The sequence below is a fragment of the Geotrypetes seraphini genome, chromosome 1 (assembly GCF_902459505.1).
Source record: "Geotrypetes seraphini chromosome 1, aGeoSer1.1, whole genome shotgun sequence".
Taxonomy (NCBI): Eukaryota; Metazoa; Chordata; class Amphibia; order Gymnophiona; family Dermophiidae; genus Geotrypetes; species Geotrypetes seraphini.
In genome coordinates this window covers 299,110,285-299,131,630 of record NC_047084.1, presented here as the reverse complement: position 1 = coordinate 299,131,630, position 21,346 = coordinate 299,110,285, and the positions used below count along the sequence as shown (strand labels likewise).

The window sequence follows — 21,346 nt, the reverse complement described above, 5'->3', positions numbered from 1 at the left end:
GTAGTTAATGCTGAATTCTGTCAATTTGTATTTTTCAGGTTTGCTACCATCTGTTACTTCAGAAGGCTTGGAATTCAGTTATGCCACCAATCATTTAGGGCCCTTCCTCCTCACTAACCTTCTTCTGGGTAAGAGAAAAAAACTGCCAGCGTTAAACCAGAATGAATTCCTTCTAAGTGTAAACCTTAAGTGTTTACTTTTCTATGAAGGACTTTATTTCTATATAGAGATAGGTTGGTATTGGTCCTTTAGATAGTAATACATAGAGAAACCCATTTTACTTAGAACATAGAGATTGGAATTGAGATGCCCAGGTGGAGAAGTGCTCAATTCCAGTAGTATTTTAAAAAAGGATTTGCCAGTGTAGAATCTTTCCTAAAACATCTGCAGGATTACACATGCACTTTACAACATGTACAGTACAAACGTGCACATCAAAATATGAATGGCATGAACCCAGCAGCTTCCACACAGGTCGACACATGTGAAATTGCAATTCTGAACTTCCACAAATAGCTGCCCCAGTTTACATATTTACATGTGTATGTGCTGTCAATAAAGTAGTGAGGACTCGGGTTTAACTTGGTTCCATTTTGGAGGTTTTGATTTGATTTATTAACTTTATATACCACTAGTACAAAAGTTTATCATTACCAGCTACAAAATAATAACTGCTCATGTGCTAATGACCATGTGCTAATGGGAAAATTAGCACATTGCCATTATTGCCAAAATGGAAAAATCAGCATTTCATGGCAGTGTTAAAAGTGGGAATAGAGCAGACCACTTTATAGCGCTGCTTAGTAGAAGTGCCCCAGAGTGAATTATGCAACAAAGATACCTTATCATAAAATAAGTAGCTAAAGTAATTAGCACTAAGATGGTCAGTAGAATATGAAGATTTTGAAGAAATTATCAAATGGAATAATTCTCTCTGATTGAGCCAAAGAGTACCTATTAATGAAGAATGATATGATCTTCTAGCATTAGAAAGTTCCTTTTTATAAGAATTGTTTCCACAATATTTTATCTTTTTTGTCTCTGGACTTTAACATCTTTCCAACTTATGACAGAATACCGAGGGGGAGGGTCTATCTCTCAATGAGAGGATCTTAAAATGTTATCCCAGTAGGTTTTTAGGTTCATTATCATTTAAGGAGGTTAAAATAAGAGGAGTAAGCTATTTTCAAAAGAGATTTTGTCGCAGCTGGACTACTGCAATGTCCTGTACCTGGGAATAACTAAGAACAGGTGCAGAAAACTGCAGATAGTTCAGAATGCTGCGGCTAGATTGATAACTGGATCATCAAGAAATGAGCATATTACTCCATATCTTTGACAATTGCATGGGCTGCCAGTTGTATTTAGAATTCAATACAAAGCAATTATGTTATGTCACCAATTTCTATATGGTACGATCCCTGAATTTTTAAAAAGTTTGATATCTGGGTATCAACCATTAAGATCATTACGCTCCGAAAGTTCGGCATTGCTGAAAATGAAGGCTAATTTTAAATATGTGGAAATGAATACCATGCCTTTTACATGTGCAGGAGTTAAGTTGTGGAATAGCCTTGTTGGTCAAGTTCGAAAATGTAGAGACAGGAACTCATTCAGGAAAATGTTAAAAACACAATTATGTTATCCAAGACCAAACAGCTTCATGAAACATTTATTAAAGATAACACCAATCTTAGGAGAAAGCTTGAGTCTTTGGAAAATTTTTCCCGCAGTAACAATTTAAGATTGGTGAACTCTCCTAAGGTCTCAATGATCACTCCTCGGGAGATGCTGAAAAGATGTATGTTGGAAATTCTTGGACTCACTGAGGAAGTAATACCACCATTTACACAGGTCTACTATCTCCCTATTAATCAGCTGAAACAGCAGCAGGAGGTTGCGCAGGAAACTTTGGATGTGTCAACTTTATTGGAATCCTCAAATAGTGAACAGGCAGTGCCTACAACTTTATTATTAACAGTGGCTTTGGCTCCAGACAAAAATTGGCTATTGAGACTTTTCTTTAAAAATAAACAAAAACCTTTTTTAGCAATGCAAATACAAATGTATCCAGATCTTGCCAGAGAAACCCAGAAACATTGTAAAGAATTTCTACAATTAAAACCAGGAGTGTTAGCCTTAGGGGCAATCTTTTATTTTCGTCACCCATGCAAATGTATAGTTTATTATTCTTCACAGAAATATGTTTACTTTGAACCTTTCCAGCTGATGGCTTTCCTGTCGTTGTCACGCCTGGAGAAAGAAAAAGATAAGATCCAGCCCTAGATAAGAAGTATTTTTAGGGAACCCTGAGCTCAGGCTAAATTAGCCATTGCATTCTTCTATGATATATTATTTTTTATTATTAAATCCACTCTTGTTCCATCATGATCCGTTGTAGAGGATTTGAGTTAAATTTAGGTAACCTTTATGTTGTGAATTCAATTCTGATTAATATGGTTATGTACTACTAAGTTTGTATTCCTGATTTGATTTGATTAATTGGTTATGTACTTCAGACTTAAATTTTACTTTCTGTACAAGTTTATACTTGATAAATAATTATAAAATGATAAATAATAATAAAAAACAACTATTTGTAGACACATTTCTTTGAGCAATTGACCTTATGTAAGGATTGAATCTGTTTATTTTTGTTCCTATCTTCTGATTTTTATATTTTTATATTTTATGTATGTAACTTTTTGTAAACTGTTTTAGAAAAAAGGTATAGAAATTTTAAAAATAAATAAATAAATCTATTTTTTAGCTAGACTGAAAAAATCTGCAATCAAGTTTCTGCCAAGGTCATGCCATAAAAATTGACAGGATAAATTTACCGTATATACTTGAATATAGGATGAGATTTTTGGTCCAAAAAAATGGCCCCAAAATGGGGGTCTCATCCTTTATTCGGATCATCACCCGACCCCCCCCCCGACCCCAACTTGATGCAAGCCCCTAATAGGTCGGGACAGAAGAGATCCCTCCCGGCCCAGCTGATACAAATCATTTTTTTCACACACACTCCCACGTACCTTTTTTGCTACCCCCCCCCCCCCGCGGTACCTTTTTAGTTATCCCTGGTGGTCCAGCGGTGTATGGGCAGGACCGTGCTCCTGCCCTGCTCACTTTCTTTGACTCGCCGATCGGGGCTCAGGGCTCGCGGCGCATAGGCATGGTGGAGCAAGCTTCTTGAGCTCCCATGCAGCCCTGCGTTGCTTTCAGAATGGCTGCCGCCAGTTCTTGCAAGACTTGCAGGACCTGGCAGCAGCCATTCTGCTAGCGGCGCAGGGCCACGTGGTAGCTCGAGAAGCTCGCTCCTGTGTGCCTGTGCACTGTGAGCCTCAAGCCCCGATCGGCAATTCAAGAGAGGTGCTCAGGGCAGGAGCGCGGTCCTTCCCATGCACTGCTGGACCACCAGGGATAACTAAAAAGGTATAAGGTGGGGTTTAGCAGAAAAGGTGCATGGGGGGGTGTTTAAAAAAATGATTTATATCGGCCGGGCTGGGAGACAGGAGCGATCTCTCTTGTCTTAGCCCGACGTACCACTAGACCACCAGAGGTGGAAGAGAAAGTGGGACAGGGTGCAGAGCCTATCAGGGAGGAGGGGACAGGGTGCAGTGCAGAGCCTGGCAAGTAGTGAGGGGGGCTGGCTGCATAGCCTGGTAGGGCAGGGAGGGAAGGAGGCTGGGTGCAGAGCCTGGTAGAGAGGGGGGCTGAGTGCATAGCCTGGCAGGGGAGGGCGTGAGGGAGAGGACACTGGGTATAGGGCATGGCACTTGAATATTAAGCCCCCATTTTATATTCAAGTCAACCATTTTTCTTCCTTTTGGGGAGGGGGGGAATTGGGGGTCTCGACTTATATTTGGATCGACTTATATTAGAGTATATACGGTACTCGACACAATCAGATATATTTATAGTAGCTACACCTGATACACCTGGTACACCTGATAGCAAGATAATGTGGAGAGAATATAAAAATATAACAAATGAAGAAACATTAGAATCTAACCTATCTTCCATATAAAGATTAAGATTCCCCCAATATCAACAATCTAGAAAACAGCTGTCAGACACATTATAGACTCAAATGGAGAGGTCTGAATCTTGCTCTGTTTACAAGGAAGATGATAGAAACAGAACAGAGAAACCTGAGGGCAGATAAAGGTCAAACAGCCCATCCAGTTTGCCCATCCACATCATCATCTATCTCCTCCTCTCCTTATGAGATCCCACAAGCCTGTCCCACACTTTCTTGAATTCAGACACAATCTTTGTCTCCAATACCTCTACTGTGAGACTATTCCATATATCTACCACCCTTTCTGTAAAGAAGTATTTCCTTAGATTACTCCTGAGCCTATCACTTCTTAACTCCATCCTATGCCCTCTCCTTCCAGAGTATTCCTTCATTTGGAAAAAGACTCACCTCCTGTACATTAACCCCATGGAGATATTTAAACATCTCTATCATATCCCTTCTCTCCTGTCTTTCTTCTAGAGTATATATATTACGAAGAGGATCTTGAGGGGATTCATCTAACAATTTTATGTATCATCAATTCTAAACCATCCATTTGAAAAGTGTTAATAAGATGAGCAAAGTAAAACGATTTGAACAAAAGTGTTAAACCATTTCCTTTTTTAGTCAGTGTAAAGCTATGAAGAATATTATAGCATGGAACGCACAACTTCAGAATTAAAGGACTTTCAATATCGCTGCCAAGCTGTTTCTGACAGGCAGAATCTATATGCCTTTTACATACATCGTTTGCATATATGCAAACAAATCTTTGTGCAAAGCAATGTCTGAGGAAGAAAAGTCCCTTCTGCAGTGGTGGTGGTGTAACAGCAGCAAAGATCTGCTCAGTGTGCTGCAGAAATCCCAAGCCTTGTGGCACTGGAGGAAAAGCAGAGAAGAGCAGCTGCCATGGTGAAGAGAAGGAGCTGCCTGAAGAATGCAGAAAGAAACAAGGAGGGGAAGAGATTAGGAGTGAGTGCATTGGGAAGGGAAAGAAGGAAATTGAAGGTTGTAGAGAAGACAGTAGGAAAATAAAGGAGAATGGGAAGGATAGAGCCAAAAACTGAAAGGAGGAAGAGGAACATGAACACTGTGATACATACTCCCAACACCTTCTCAACCTCCACATATATTCTGTCCCCAACAGACTAACAAATATCATACTCTGCAGCCTTATTAAACATATACACGCACTACATAGTAACATAGTAGATGACGGCAGATAAAGACCTGAATGGTCCATCCAGTCTGCCCAACCTGAATCAATATAAATTCTTTTTTTGTTTTCTTAGCTATTTCTGGGCAAGAATCCAAAGCTCCACCCGGTACTGTGCCTGGGTTCCAACTACTGAAGTCTCCATCAAAGCTCACTGCAGCCTATCTACACCCTCCTAGCCATTGAAGCCCTCCCCAGCCCATCCTTAACCAAACGGCCATATACATATACAGACTGTGCAAGTCTGCCCAGTACTGGCCTCGGTCCTTCAATATTTACTATTATTTTCTGATTCTAGATCCTAATAGAGAAGCAGCTTCAACAAGCAGCAGGACCCATCACAGTCCATCAATCTTTTCCCCCACCCCCACCTGGTCCCTACTTTTCATCAAATACAACATCCTAATTCTCCCCACCATCTCCCACACAAACCACACATCGGCAAGTCATCACCACAGGCATTTATCTACAGTACACACACACATGCACACACTATGCCAGTCACAGAGGTACACAATTCATATATACCATCAGACCACTTGTACTTTACCACATGCACTGAAAAAGCCCCTGCAACCCTACTAAAGCACACTACTATGTCTTTCCCCACTGAGACCCCCCACAAACAGATAAATGAGGCTGAAATGAAGGAATAGGAAATGTGTATTGTGTCGCACTAAAACGGTATACTGTAATGGCCTCAGGCAGTCATACTGCAATGGAACATCCTCTTCCATATGGTCCAGCAGGGGCTGCATCAAGATGGAACTTTATTTATTTGAACAATTAGGAACACAGAATTTTTCTTTGGTGAGTATCTTAGTTTTAAGAATTTTAAACTCCCATGGTGCATTGCAGGTAGTAATGGCATTCTCTGAGGACAAGGTAGGCATAATATTCTCACATGTGGGTGACATTATTTATGGAACATAGTACAGACACTGCCAAGTGCATTGTAAATCTTTATGCCGTGCCCATACCTCACACGTGCCAATGCCCTCCCAATCGATGTTGGCTTGTGGGACCATCAGTTCTTCATTTTCCACGGATATGAGAAACTGTGTGTTCAGTTTTTCTCTTCATCAAGTCAAATTTTTACCTTTCTTTCTTTAAAAAATTTCTTAGCCACTTAAAACTAAGCGGCTCACAAAATACATCATAATCATAAAGTAACATACATGCAAAACATAACACATTTCTAATATACGCATAAAAATATCACTGCTCGTGGAAGACACACTGCACATCAGTGGTCTCAAACTCAAACCCTTTGCGGGGCCACATTTTGGATTTGTAGGTACTTGGAGGGCTGCAGAAAAAAATAGTTAATGTCTTATTAAAGAAATGATAATTTTTCATGAGGTTAAACTCTTTATAGTTTATAAAACTTTCCTTTAACAGTTTTACCTTATGCAAAATTGTCATTTCTTTAATAAGACATTAACTATTTTTTCTGCGGCCCTCCAAGTACTTTATTTTTTCTGTAGCACTCACATTTAAAGTTTAATATCTTTTCTTTCTCAAAACTGGCACATTTCAATCACTAAATTGAAAATAAAATAATTTTCCTACCTTTGTTTGGTAATTTCATCAGTCTCTGGTTGCACTTTATTCTTCTGACTGTGCATCCAATATTTCTTCCCTTCTTTCAGCCTCCTGTATGCTTCCTCTCCTCCAGACTTCATTCCCTCCCCCAACTTTTTCTTTCTTTCTCTATGTCTGTCTTTCTCTGATTCCGTGTCCCATTTTTTTGCTTTGTTTCTGGCTCCCTGTCCTCCCCTCTTCTTTCTTTCTTCCTTCCTTCCTGCCCTCCCCCATGCCACCGCCACCGGGGAATAGGCTGCTGCTGCTGCCGCCATCGGGAACAGGCCAAGATCTCCACGCTTCTCTTCTCCACGGGGCCGACCAACTCTCACCGCCCGACGTCAATTCTAACGTCGGAAAGGACGTTCCGGGCAGCCAGGCAGCGATTGGCTAGCCAGAACATCCTCTCGACGTCAGAATTGAGATTGGGCGGCAAGAGAAGCAGGGAGATCAAAGAGCATGGTGCCGGCCTGTTCCCTGATGGCAGCGGTGAGAAGGGAAGGGAAGCAGGTTGGGCACCACTGCTCTAGACGAGCTGCACTCTAGGGAGAACAGTGGAGGGTGGCCAGTTGTGCGGACTGCCCCCCCCTTGGTACGCCAATGGAGCAGCAGCGTGTCTGGCCGGCTTGTTCCATTCAAAGCCGCGGGTGGCGGCTCCTTGCGAGATCCACGCCTGCGTCTGAAGCCTCTCTGATGTTGTGATGTCAGAGAGGCTTCCGATGCAGGAGTGGATAGCGCGAGGAGCCGCCAACCTGCGGCTTTGAACGGAACAAACTGGCCAGACACGCTGCTGTTCCAAAAGGAAGAGAATGATCCAGTCCAGACTGCGGGCCACAAATAAAACTTGGAGAGCCACATGCGGCCCGTGGGCCGCGTGTTTGAGACCGCTGCTGCACATGTAGGTAAAACATTTCAAGCCAGATTCTATGATAGAGAACAAAACATCTTATATTCCTTGTCTTAGGAAGCCTGCTAGTAATCTTATCCCCTCTAGGAACAAGGTGGGGAAAGGGGAAGGAAAGAGAGAAGCTATGGGAAGCCAGAGTCCCCTCATAAAACTTTCTCTGACTCAGGAGATGTCTGGTGGGGGAAGGGAAAGTTGCCCTTTACAAGCCCTGTGAAACAAACAGGAGAATTCCTGAAACACCCGACATCTAATGGTCAAAAGAGGTGGGGTGAACCAGGTCACACCCTTAGCAACAGGGAACTTAAAAACAGCTCAGAAAATTCAAGGGGGTAGGAGTTCAACAGTGCACCTCTCTCCGACATTCTTCCTGATTTGGAAATGGAAGAGCTACTGGGGAAACTTTGCTGGTAGTTGATTTGAACTTTCAAGTGGAGCTGATACAGCAAAAGCTCAGTGAATGAAATGCTGTAATGGGGCCAGAACTCATGGAGTGGTTCTGAGTAATGCATGTTGCAGTTGCAAGGCATGAATAAAGCTTAAACTGAGGGTTTTTTTTCTTTTGGGGTTTTTTCTGCTCAGCCAAGCTGGCTGAATGAGAGAGTACTAGGCTACTGAAAGCCTCGCCCTGTTTGGGGAAGAAGTTTTTTCTTTTGAACTGTTATATTGTAACCCCCTCCTTCTCAGACTGAGGTAAAAGGTATCCCTCTTGAAATAAGTTTTTGTAGTCATGAACACCAAGGGTTAAATTGATACCTTTCCCCAGGCGAAGGAGTGAATTACATAAAAAAATAATATATAATAATAAAATGTAATGTAACCTGGAAATAAAAATGTTAATAAACCATAAATAAGGATTCAAAATTTAAAATAGAAATAAAAATTTAATAAACAAATGCTGTATATCAAATCTAGACAATGAAATTCTACTTTCCCTCTGTACAATTCTTTTTTTTCCCCCAGATTAGGGTATGTGAGGCTTTCTGTCCTTTCTGTGTAGGGATACCACGTTGGTAATGTAATGTAATGTAATTTATTTCTTATATACCGCTACATCCGTTAGGTTCTAAGCGGTTTACAGAAAATATACATTAAGATTAGAAATAAGAAAGGTACTTGAAAAATTCCCTTACTGTCCCGAAGGCTCACAATCTAACTAAAGTACCTGGAGGGTAATAGAGAAGTGAAAAGTAGAGTTAGAGGAAAAATAAAAATAAAATTCTGGAGAAATTTAAACGACAGAAATAGAACAAAACAAAGACAAAAGGCAAAACAATAGATAAGATTAAAGATAAATCATAAGCTGGAAAGAAAAATAAAATAAAACTTTGTTTTCAATCCACGGTTTCAGCGTCAGTGATGAAGTAGAGCAATTAAGTTTAGGAGGAGCGATTGACGTTTCCAGAAAGGGCTTCTTCAGGGAAGAGACTTGGCAGACAGTCCCAGGATGCCTATGTCTCCTCCCCTGCGATGTTCTCCCATCCATGCATTCCCTCCCAGACACACTGCCCGTGCCCCAGCCGCTCCAAGGAGGCTGCCCCAGATGAGGCCCACGGTGAATGCAGGATTCTCTCCTCTGTGGGAAAGCCGCCCGGAGCCGACAGTCGATCTTCTTAGCGGATTGCATAGGGGGAAGAGTTCACACTCTTGGTAGGATCGGGTCTGTGTGCTCTCGGTGGTTGTGGCTAGTCTCGTTGCTGCTTAGGTGTAAAAGCAGTTGATCTCCACTGCTGCTTATATTTAAAAGCAGGCAGATTGTTCTCTCCAATGGACTGCAGGGGGAGGAGTTCACACTCCTGGCAGGATCGGGTCTGTGGGCTCTTGGTGGTTGCGGTAGGTCTCGCTGCTGCTTGTATGTAAAAGCAGTTGTTTTTCTACTGCTGCTGATATTTAAAGCAGGTAGATTGATCTCTTAAACGGGATATAGGGGGAGGAGCTCACATGCCTGGTTGGATCGGGGCAAGGGCTCCTATTATAGGCTGCTTAGGTGTAAAAGCAGTTGATCTCCTACTTCTGATGATATTTAAAAGCAAGCATATTGATTTTTCCAACGGAATGCTGGGGGAAGAGCTTACTTGTTTGGCTGGATCAGGGCAAAGGGCTCTCGGTAGTGGTGGCTGGTCCTGTTGCTGCTTAGGTGTAAAAAACAGTTGATCTTCCTAGTGGACTGCAGGGGGAGGTGGAGCTCACACTCTTGGCTGGATCGGGTCTGTGTGCTCTTGGTAGTTGCGGATAGTTCCGCTGCTGCTGAGGTGTAAAAGCAGTTGATTTCCCACTGTTGCTGATATTTAAAAGCAGGTAGATTGATCTCTCCAATGGACTGCAGAGGGAGGAGCTCACATGCCTGGCTGGATCGGGGCAAAGGGCTCTTGGTAGTGGTGGCTGGTCCTGCTGCTGCTTTAGGTGTAAAAGCAGTTGATTTTCCTAGCGAACTGCAGGGAGGGTGGAGCTCATATTTTTTGGTGCGCTGTTGCTAGCAGACTCTCTTCCTGAAACCAACCTACTACTCTAACTAAAACCAAATCAATAAGAAAAACCCTATCCTAAATCTAATAACCTCACAGTTGCCTAAAATACTTTCTAAGCTAGGAAAAAAACAGATAATTGATGTTCCCTATACTATTTTCCTTCCCAAAATTTCCTATATATAATCACAAAACTTATCCTGCCTCTAAACATTTCATGCATATAAATCTTTTCCCAAAATCCCAAAAATCTTTACAGAAATTATTCCCTGAATAAGACTTCCAAGGCAGTTTCACAACTTTGCTTCACTAATAGTCTCTCACATCATTCCACAGAAATCTGTCACAGGACATCTCATTAACTTCTCCAGAAATCAGCATCACAGACTTATTACACAGAGACTGAAAATTTCATCAGAAATCAGGTTTCAAAAGCAGTTTCACAACTTTGCTTCACCATTATTTATCCCAGGACAAGCAGGCAGCATATTCTCTACATGTGGGTGATGCAATCCACGGAGCCTCGTCGCGGACAGCTTTTCAAGCAAACTTGATTGAAGATCTCAAGTTTGCTAGTGCTGCACCACGCATGTGTGCCTTCCTGCTCCACTAGAGGGCACATCCCCTCCTCGTGGTCTTTAGTTCTTAGTTTTCTGCGGAGCCAGAAAGCCCTGTCTCTCTTCTCTGCGTTTTCTAAGTGCCTTTCTAGCACCGCGGCTTCTTTATTTTAATCAGGAGTCACTGTGCGGTTTGTTAATTGTTTTCTCAACTCGTTTGTGTGTTTTTTTGTTTTCATGTCTCGGCGACCAGGGGTCCCCGGTTCGCCATGGCCACTTGGCCTCGCGTGGCCGCGACCGTCTATCTAATTTATGTCCCGGCCTCTTACCGGGTTTAAGAAGTGCTCCCAGTGCGGTCGGGTTATTTCTATGTCTATTCTGTGTCTGGGTGCTGACTACTAGAGAGCTGAACGGGGACGATAGGAATCCCGCAGGACCCGCGGGGATCCTGCGGGTTCCCCCTTTGGGTCATGGGGATCCCGTGGAGACGCCCCCTAGGGTCGCAGGGATCCCGTGGGAACGCCTCCGAGGGTCGCGAGGTTCCTGCTGGGTTAGATGGCACTCGAGCCGCGAGGCTAGTCTCCTTCTCCTTACCTGCCCTGCCGCAGCACACAGCCGACCGGAAGTCTTCCCGATGTCAGCACTGACGTCGGAGTGAGGGCTTAAGCAAAGCACTCCCTCCCTCCGACGTCAGTGCTGACATCGGGAAGACTTCCGGTCGGCTGTGTGCTGCGGCAGGGCAGGTAAGGAGAAGGAGACTAGCCTTGCGGCTCGAGTGGTGTACTAAGGGGGGGCGGGGAGGGCAGTCAGCTCCGGGTGCAGCCTTAGGGGGGGGGGGGCGGTGCACAGCCGGCCAGGTCCCCTTACCTTTGTGGCGCTTCCCCCCGACCGACCGACCGACAACAGGCCCGGTCCGACCGACCTCCCAGCCCTGTAGCCGCAAATCTAAATTACCTTCTTACAGCAGCTGTAAGAAAGTAATTTAGATTTGCGGCTACAGGGCAGGGAGGTTTGTCGGACCGGGCCTATTCTTTTGTCGGTCGTGCGGGGAAGCGCCACGAAGGTAAGGGGCAGGGAGGGCTAAAATGAGGAAAGGTTCTTGCCACTGTTCTATGCATTTCCTTATAGAATTATCCCCTAAATCTCAGCCCATGTGGGGTTTCCCTTTAAAAATGTGATCAACCCAATATGCTTACTGCTGGTTGAATCGCAGCTACTGCATAGTCGTTCCTCAAATACACATTTGTCTATTCACTAGACTTCCCAAATAATGATTTGTCATGGCATGAACAGACATCAGCATGAGACCTCATTAGTTTAAAAGAAATTTTGAACCCTATCATAATGAAAATGTGCTGGGCTTCCTCACACGTTTAGAATTTCTTTCAAATTTATCTAGTCATGCTTCATATAATGGTTTTCTTTAGAAGTGACTGTGGTATCTGATATATAAAAATAGCCCTCGAGCAATGGATGTGAAATCATCAGAAAGAATCTGAAAAAATAATATCATGCGTTGTGAATCCCGCACTTGTCTGATACATTGTGTGCTGCCTATGTATGCTGTTTTATTTTTTGCATCAAAATGTGTTGCCAGAAACAGTTATGTGACATCATAGATGTTATTTTGCAAGGAAGAAATCTAAGTGGTTCAAAATCTAAAAAAAGGTGGGGTGGAGAGGAAAAGACGCTGAAGGGAAATGGGTAAAACTGAGGGGGGAGAAGGACGCTGAAAGCACACGGGGAAGATGGGGGGGGAGGAGAAGGACGTTGAAAGTACATGGGAAGACGGGGGGAGAAGGACGTTGAAAGCACATGGGAAAGACAGAGGGGGAGAAAGACGTTGAAAGCACATGGGGAAGACAGAGGGGGAGAAGGACACTGAAAGCACATGGGGAAGACAGAGGGGGGAGAAGGACACTGAAAGGAAATGGGGAAGAGAGAGTGGGGAGAAGACGCTGAAGGGAAATGGGGAAGAGAGAGTGGGGCGAAGACGCTGGCAGGGAAGAAGACAGAGATGCCAGACTATGGGGGGAGCGGAGGGAAGAAGATGGGTGACAGACCAATTTGGAAGGGGGGAGAAAGGGAGAGGCACAGTAACAGAGCAAATGGAAGACACAGAGAAAAGAGAGATAGTGGATGGAAGGAATTGAATGAGAACATGAGGAAAGCAGAAACCAGGCAACAATGGTAGGAAAAAAAAATTATATTTCTTTTTTTTTTTTGCTTCAGGATAAAGTAGTATATTAGTTGTGTTGATAAAAATTTATAAACATTAGAGGCACTGGTAGAAACCCTTTTACAAAGTATGTATTCTTCCCAATTAATATTTCCAAATTAATAAAGTCTCTTTGCTTATTTGTAAATGGGTTTCTACCAGAGCCTTTAATTCAGTAGCATAATTAAATGAAATAACTATTTCTGAAGTTTATAGGGACGGGTGGGGACGGAGGGGATTCCTCGCGGGGACGGGTGGGGATGGAGGGATTCCTCGCGGGGATGGGTGGAGACAGGTGGGATTCCTCACAGGGATGGGTGGGACTTTGGCGGGGACGGGTGGGATTTCTGTCCCTGCGCAACTCTCTACTGACCACCCGACTGACTCCTGCCCTTGTTGTGCCACTCTTCGCCATCGTAGGACCAGGATTGCAGAGCTCTTCGCCATGGAAGCTGCTCCTGCTTCGACCCCGGTCTCGGCCTCAGTCTCGACGTCTACCTCGGCCCCGGCAAGTTTCCCTCGACCTCGAAGGCCTCAGCTCCGAGTAAGTCCCCTCTTCCTCCTTCAGGTTCAGTTCAGCTACCGAAGAAGCCTTCCTCAGAGTCTCTGGCCATCCAGGCGGTGAGTGTAGTCCTGCCGGCCTTGACGAGATCAATCGCCAAATCCTCCAAGCATGCTTTCACCCTATAGGAATACTCTTCTTCAAGGTCGCCCTCGGTGGAACGCACTGCTGCACCTACCTGACCTTCCATGGTTACGGTGCCGATGTTTGAGGAGGTGCTGAAGGCGATCATCTCCTCGGAGCCCTCCTTGGCTTTGGCTCAGCTTGCGCCTGCTTCGGCCTCGCACGCTGTGGACCAGCCTGAGCGTCGCGTCGAGGTTCCTCAAGACAAGGTACATCGTACCCGGTGTCTGTTCTCGTCTGATTCCTTGCCTCTTCCATCGAAGCACACTTCTCCCTTGAGCCGGCCTCGCTCGAGGCACCAGTCGAGGCGCCTGGTGAAGCGCCCCAGGGACTCCCCCCTCGAGGCTGGGTAGGTCTCCGGGTCCTCGCACTACCGGGTCCGTTAAACCCTCGGACCTCACCTTGTCCAACCCAAGTCTGCTGCTGTCGCCTGTCCGGTCCAGGACCCCACCCCACGAGGCACCGACCTCGGGGGACCCTACCCCCTTTTCCCGAGGCTTGTCTTCGGGACGGGTTTCTTCGGGGAGGCGTCGTTGGACCTCGATGGCCCAGACGCCTGGGTCCTCCCCACCGGGGACTTCTAAGCGCAGATTTTCGTTGACTCCCCCCCCCCCCCCGTTCTTTTAGCAGGGCTTCCTCGGCGTCCATACTGGTGGATACGGATATCCCGGCACAGTATTCCAGGGAGGCTTTCCCCTCCTTTTCCGTTGCCTTGAGGTCTCGTTCAATCACTCCACATGAGGGGCATTCTGAGAACCGACCCTTTTCCTTTTTCGAAATTTGTTCAGGATATGGGGAAGGCGTTAAACTTGGACCTCCAGTCGGATTCCAAATATACCAAGGAATATTTGGCAGAGATGGAGCTTCCCTACCCTCCTCAAGAGTCCCTGCGGCTTCCCTTGAATCCGGTATTCCAGCAGACTTTCTTTCGCAATCTGGAGACTCCATACACTATCCCAGCCATTCCATCCAAGATGAAGTCTCAGTACCAGACGATGCCCTGCAAAGGATTTGAGAAGGCGCAGCTTTCCCACCAATCTTTGGTGGTGGAGTCTACCCTAAAGAAGTATCACCCGTCTAAGGTGTATGCGGCCGTCCTGCCGGGCCGGGAAGGCCGGACTATGGATAAGTTTGGGAGACGCTTATATCAGAACTCCATGATGGCGAACAGGGTTCTGAATTACAACTTTACTTTCACGTCCTATCTCAAGTAGTGCATAAAGTCCCTTCCAGCTTTCGAGGACGATTTGCCTGTCAAGCGCCGTGCAGAGTTTCGCAGGCTTGTGGATACCTTGTCTCAGCTTCGGCTGTACATGTTTCAGGCCGCCTATGACGCCTTCGAGCTTTCTTCAAGGGTCTCAGCCTTTGCGGTGGCCATGCGTCGCCTGGCATGGCTCCGCATTGTAGATATGAACCCTAACCTGCAGGACCGGTTTGCCAATCTTCCTTGCTTGGGAAACAAGCTGTTCGATGACTCCATCAAGGCTGCTACAAAACGCCTCTAACGCTCCTTCGCCTCCTTGGTTTGGGCTAAGGTGAAGCCCGCTCCGTCCAAGTCCTACCGGCTGCCTCCCCGACGCTATCCACAGAAATCGACACTGGCATTTTCCCGGCCTCCTCCTCGGCGTCCGCAACAGCAGAGGGCTCCTCCTAAGCCTCAGACCCCTGCTGCGACTAAGCCACCGCCGTCTTTTTGACTAGCCCGGCGGGAGGGGGCTGGCCTCCTCCAACCTAGGGGTTCCCTCTCTTCCTATCGGGGGTCATCTCCACGCCTTTTATCAGCATTGGGCGGATATTACTGCGGACTCTTGGGTCCTCTCCGTCATCAGGGAGGGGTACTCCCTCAACTTCCAGGCTTTGCTGCCGGACAGGCCTCCAGGAGAGTCTCTTACCGACCGGGCGCAACTTCCCCTACTGCTTCAGGAAGCGCGAGCCCTCCTTCGCCTGCGGGCCGTGGAGGAGGTTCCCCCTTGTCAACGGGGCTCCGGGTTTATTCCCGGTACTTCCTGGTTCCTAAAAAGACCAGGGACCTTCGCCCTATCCTGGATCTGCGGAAGTTGAACAAGTTCCTAGTTCGGGAAAAATTCTGCATGCTTTCGCTTCCCATTTTGTATCACTTGATGGCCAAGGGGGACTGGTTGTGTTCCCTGGACCTGAAGGAAGCCTACACTCACATTCCGATCCACCCAGCTTCTCGGCGGTTTCTTCGCTTTCAAGTGGGGAACCCTCATTTGCAATATTGGGTCCTCCCGTTCGGGCTCGCTTCGCCCCACAAGTCTTCATGAAATGCCTCGTGGTGGTGGCGGCAGCCTTGCGGTCGCAGGGCCTTCAGGTTTTCCCGTACCTTGACGATTGGCTTATCAAAGCTTCGTCGAGGGAGAAGGTTATTTCAGCGACCTGCCAAGACTATTATCTTCCTTCAGCGTCTGAGGTTCGAGATCAACTTCCCCAAGTCCCATTTGTGCCCCTCTCAGTCCCTACAGTTTATCGGGGCAGTGCTGGACACAGTCCGCTTCCGGTCCTTTTTACCTCAACCTCGGCAGGCCGTCATTCTGCGGCTGAGTCAGCTGGTGTTGCAGAGGTCTTCGGCTTCGGCCAAGCAGATGATGATCCTCCTGGGACACATGGCCTCCACCGTTCACGTCATGCCTTTTGCCAGGTTACATCTTCATGTTCCTCAGTGGACCCTGGCGTCTCAGTGGCGGCAGGATCGGGATCCCGCTTCTCAACACATTGCGGTGACTCCCTCTTTGAAATGCTCGTCCAATCTGTCCAGAGGTTTGCTCTTTCTCGCTCCTCCGCTTCAGAAGGTTCTAGCTTCACCCCACAAGTCCAGATAGAGGACACATAGGTAAGAAAACTACACCAAAATGCCAATATATCAGGGCAAAGCCAAAACATGTGCCCAGAGTAGCAGGTGCATGACCACACTTAGGACAGGCTCCAGTCTGAGAAAGTCCCACATGAAGCGCTCTGTTAGGTGCCATATAACGACACAGAATAGATTACTTTATTAGTGCCTTTGAATGTACTGCTGTAGTGGCAGGGTGGCCAGAAGTTCAGTGGATAATGTGCTTAGTTCCCTGTTTAACAAGAGAGGCACTAGCAGCTTTCCAAGCTATTAACCCTGATCAAGTGAGGAACTATGGGGTGGTCAAAACACATATCCTGGATGCACTGGGGCTGACAAGGGAGAACTATAGGCAGCAGTTTAGGCAAGCCCAGATGAGGAATGGGGAAAGGACCAAAGCTCTCATGCAGCGATTAAAGAAACTTGCTGAGCGTTGATTACAGCCCTGTTTAGAGGACCATAGAGCCATGTTTGCAGAATTGCTCTGGGAACAATTGGTAAAGTCCCTACAAAAAACCTGCAGAATTGGATTAGAAGGCAAGGCTGTAAATTGCTAAGTCAAGCGATAGAGGCGGCAGAGAATTTCTTAGACACCTCGGATCCCAGCCTTGATTTACAGGGGGAGAGGGAGAGTAAAGGCCAAAAAGAAGGGTGGAGAACAGGCCTTGGCTAGTGAACCTAAAGATGATCGAGGTCTCCCCAAACCTTCAGTACCCTGGGACATCCCTGAACCCATCCAGAAAGCCCCTCCCAAATACCACCAGTGTGGGTAAGTAGGGCACATACAAAGGTTCTGTAAGGAGGGAAAAAGCTTAGTGGTGGTTCGAGATGGGTTGACAATGAAGAAAGGGGGTTATATGATAGATGTGTTGGTCAATGGGTATCCAGTGCAAGCCTTTTTGGATATGGGAGCCAACCAGACCTTGGTATTCAGAAAATGGTAGGGAAAGATTCTAGGGGAAAAGGGGCAATGCCCTGACATAACTAAGGTGTGGGTTCATTGTATATATAGGGCGACAGTGACATACCTAGTAAAGTGGGCGGTGGTAAAGTACTCAGGGAAGACCTACTAAATAAAATTAGCTGTAGTTCCCAGGGCACCCTATGATCTTATCTTGGGGAAAGACTAGGAGGGGGGTCTCTTCAGGTGCATGCAGGAAAAACAAGGAATAGATGTCACTAGGTCAAGGCGAGGGAGGAACGGGAATGGGCCTGAACTGAAGGTAGGGTCTATAGGGGAAACCTTCTTGTTTCAAGAAGAGATGGTGGGGGAACCAAGTGGCAAGAGACCCCTCCAAGTGAGAGCTGACAGGAGATGGTGTAAGTAAGAGACAGTGAGAATAGGGTATGATGCAAGTGACGATTCTTGGGAGTTTATTTATTACATTCACATATTTGTTTATTTTTTTCACTTTTTACTCTATTTTTCTTTTTTCCCCGGTGCGATTGTTTGATCTTGATTTTAAATGAGATTTGAATTAGATTGTTCACACTTAACAGGACTAAATGATGTATGGGGCAGTTCTCATTTAGATTTATGTCTGGTGCTGGTCACTTATAAGTTACTGCCCGAGCTCATAATCTTCCGTTTGTATTCCAAGAGCTCATACTGATGTCCATTTATTAAAAGCATTTTTGATATATTTCTATTTCTTCAAGGTCAAACACTCTCCCCAAGGGATTTAAATAGTTAGCCAACTATTGATTGAAATGATGCAAGTAAGACAGAAGCACTGCATGCCCTGGTTACCCAGTGAAATTTTAGACACATTTCCGTCCTTTGGAGAGGAACAGAGGAAGGATCCTGGGGATCCTACATAACAGAAGGCCTGACAACACAAGAGGGAGGGGGAGGTCAAGGAGAGCAGAGGTTTGTGGAGAGGGAAGGGCTGTTTTATAAAGTTAGGGTGGCCCCAGAGGGGGGAACGGTTAGTGGTCCCTAGAGGGTTTGGGGAGGTAGTCTTGCAACTAGCTCATAATCCCTCTGTGGGGCATAAAGTGGTAACGCTATGAAATGCAAGCTGGAGAAAAGGTTTTATTGGCCAAGATGTAGCCAGATTTTGCCAAGCATGTCCGAACTTCCAGAAGGTGTCAGTGTACCACCCAGCAAAGGTACCTCTAATCTCACTTTTGACACCACGTTATGGCTACTACCAGTGTCCCCATGAATCCTCACTAGTAGGCCACTGTGTCTTCCACAAAATTTGAGCAGAGACAGGTCATAGTTCATCAGAGTTTTGTTGTAATTATTATGATGATGATGATGATTGACAGAATGCACCACTAGTCAGTTAACACTGCACACCAGAATTTCTCCCATTTTCACCCTGGGTTTTCTCAGTTCCAAGAAAAAATACTCCAGCGACTGAGTACATCCAGCCCCGCAGGAACCCCGCGACCCTCGGAGGCGTCCCCACGGGATCCCCGCGACCCTAGGGGGCGTCCCCACAGGATCCCCGCGACCCTAGGGGCGTCCCCACGGGATCCCCGCGACCCAAAGGGGGAACCCGCGGGATTCCCGTCGTCCCCGTTCCCGTGCAGCTCTCTAGTAAACAGTACCCGGCGTATAAGACGACCCCCGACTTTGGGGAGGATTTTAAGGTACTGAAAAGTCGTCTTATACGCCGGCAAATACGGTATATTAAGGGGAAACGACCCACGAAGGAAGCGGTGGGACCATTCGATGACTATGGAATAAAGGGAGCGCTAAAAGAGGACAAAGCAATTGCCGACAAACTGAACACATTTTTTGTGTCTGTATTTACCAAAGAAAATATACACAGCATACAGGAACCCATCAGGCTATATGCTGGAAACGAAGACGGAAAACTGACAGAATTAACAGTCAGTCTAAAGGAGGTGTGTAGGCAGATTGATAGGCTTAAGAGCAATAAATCCCTGGGACTGGATGGCATCCATAGCCAATCTGTCGATCAAATCTGGAAAGATTCTGGAAGGTGGGAGGGATGTTATTGAATAAGAGTACCCAGGAAAGGGACTTGGGGGTAATGGTGGACATGACAATGAAGCCGTCGGCACAGTGTGCAGCGGCCGCTAAGAGAGCGAATAGAATGCTTGGTATAATCAAAAAGGGTATTACAGCCAGAACGAAAGAAGTTATCCTGCCGTTGTATCGGGCGATGGTGCGCCCGCATTTGGAGTACTGCGTCCAATATTGGTCGCCGTATCTTAAGAAGGATATGGCGTTAGTCGAGAGGGTTCAAAGGAGAGCAACACGTCTGATAATAGGTATGGAAAACCTGACATATTCTGAGAGATTGGAGAAGCTGGGTCTCTTTTCCCTGGAGAAGAGGAGACTTAGAGGGGATATGATAGAGACTTACAAGATCATGAAGGGCATAGAGAGAGTAGAGAGGGACAGATTCTTCGAACTTTCAAAAAATAAGAGAACAAGAGGGCATTCGGAAAAGTTGAGAGGGGACAGATTCAAAACAAATGCTAGGAAGTTCTTCTTTACCCAACGTGTGGTGGACACCTGGAATGCGCTTCCAGAGGACGTTATAAGGCAGAGTACGGTACTGGGGTTCAAGAAAGGATTGGACAAATTCCTACTGGAAATGGGGATAGAGGGGTATAGATAGAAGATTAATGCACAGGTCCTGGACCTGTTGGGCCGCCGCATGAGCGGACTGCTGGGCACGATGGACCTCGGGTCTGACCCAGCAGAGGCATTTCTTATGTTCTTATGAGTCCAAACCACAATGCCCTTCATTCACCTTCCTGGGTTTAGGCAATTGTGCAGTTCATTATCAAATTTAATAGTTCATTCTGTTATGCACACTTTTCTTATGACTAAGCTCTGGTTGGTCCCATACACAGTGAGCTTATACTGTGTATATCACAGGGTGGGTGTGAGACATCCCTAGATGTTTTGCCTACCCGGCCCAAAGTTCACCCAGCCCTGCTACAGAGCAGAACTTGCCCAAACAGTGAAGCATATACACTTCTCCCTCCGTATTCGTTGTGATAGGGGATTAACAGAACCGCAAATACAGAAAAACTGTGAATAACTTTTTCATATGTTCGCTGTTTTCTATTAAAAACCATCGTGAATATGGTGAAACCGCGAATAACATGGTGAGAGACCTGGCCTGTTCCTGAAGGAAAGGTGTAAGAAAGTGCTGGGAATCAGCAATTTTTTTTCTTTTCCTGTAAATCCTTGGAATCGGCAAGTTCTCTATACAATTTGGGGGAGGAGCCAGCAAGCTAAAAACCGTGAATAATCGAAACCGCAAATACGGAGGTGGAAGTGTGATCACAGTTCAAAAGAAGAAAATTCTTCCATAAACAGGGTGAGACTTTCAGTAGCCTAGTACTCTCTCATTCAGCCAGCTTGGCTGAGCAGAAAAAAACCCCCCATAAGAAAAAAAAACCCCATAGTTTAAGCTTTATTCTTGCCTTGCAGCTGCAGCATGTATTACTCAGACCCACTTCATGAGTTCTGGCCCCATTTCAGCATTCCACTCACTGGGCTCTTGCTCCATCGGCTTCTTTTGGAAGTTCAAGTCAGCTACCAGCAGAGTTTCCCCAGGTAGCTCTTCCATTTTCACATCAGGAGGGACGTTGGATAGAGGTGTGCTGTTGAACTCCTACCCCCCTTGAACTCTTTGAGATGTTTTAAGTTCCCTGTTGCTAAGGGTGTGACCTGGTTCACTCCACCTCTTTGGCCACTAGATTTTCCTATGCTAGAGGCATTCAACAATTTAAACTTTCCCTTCCTTCTAGGAAAGGTATACAAGGAGTCAAGAACTTTAGCCTTTCTTTGGCTTTTTAGATTTTCTCTATTATGAAATGAACTCCCTTTAACTTTGAGATGTC

The 21,346-nt window shown here is 45.9% G+C and overlaps 1 protein-coding gene across 2 annotated transcripts in view; it reads left to right on the top strand.

The window, feature by feature from the left end:
* The window catches only part of LOC117364784 (retinol dehydrogenase 11-like), a 90,035-nt gene that overhangs the window by 33,277 nt on the left and 35,412 nt on the right, over positions 1-21,346 (top strand). Inside the window, exon 3 of one of the 2 annotated variants that reach the window (XM_033954403.1) lies at positions 39-128. The exons of the other annotated variant lie outside the window; for it this stretch is intronic. Coding sequence (XP_033810294.1) covers positions 39-128 — 90 coding nt within the window. The remainder of the gene's footprint in view (positions 1-38; positions 129-21,346) is intronic. 2 annotated transcript variants of the gene reach the window in all.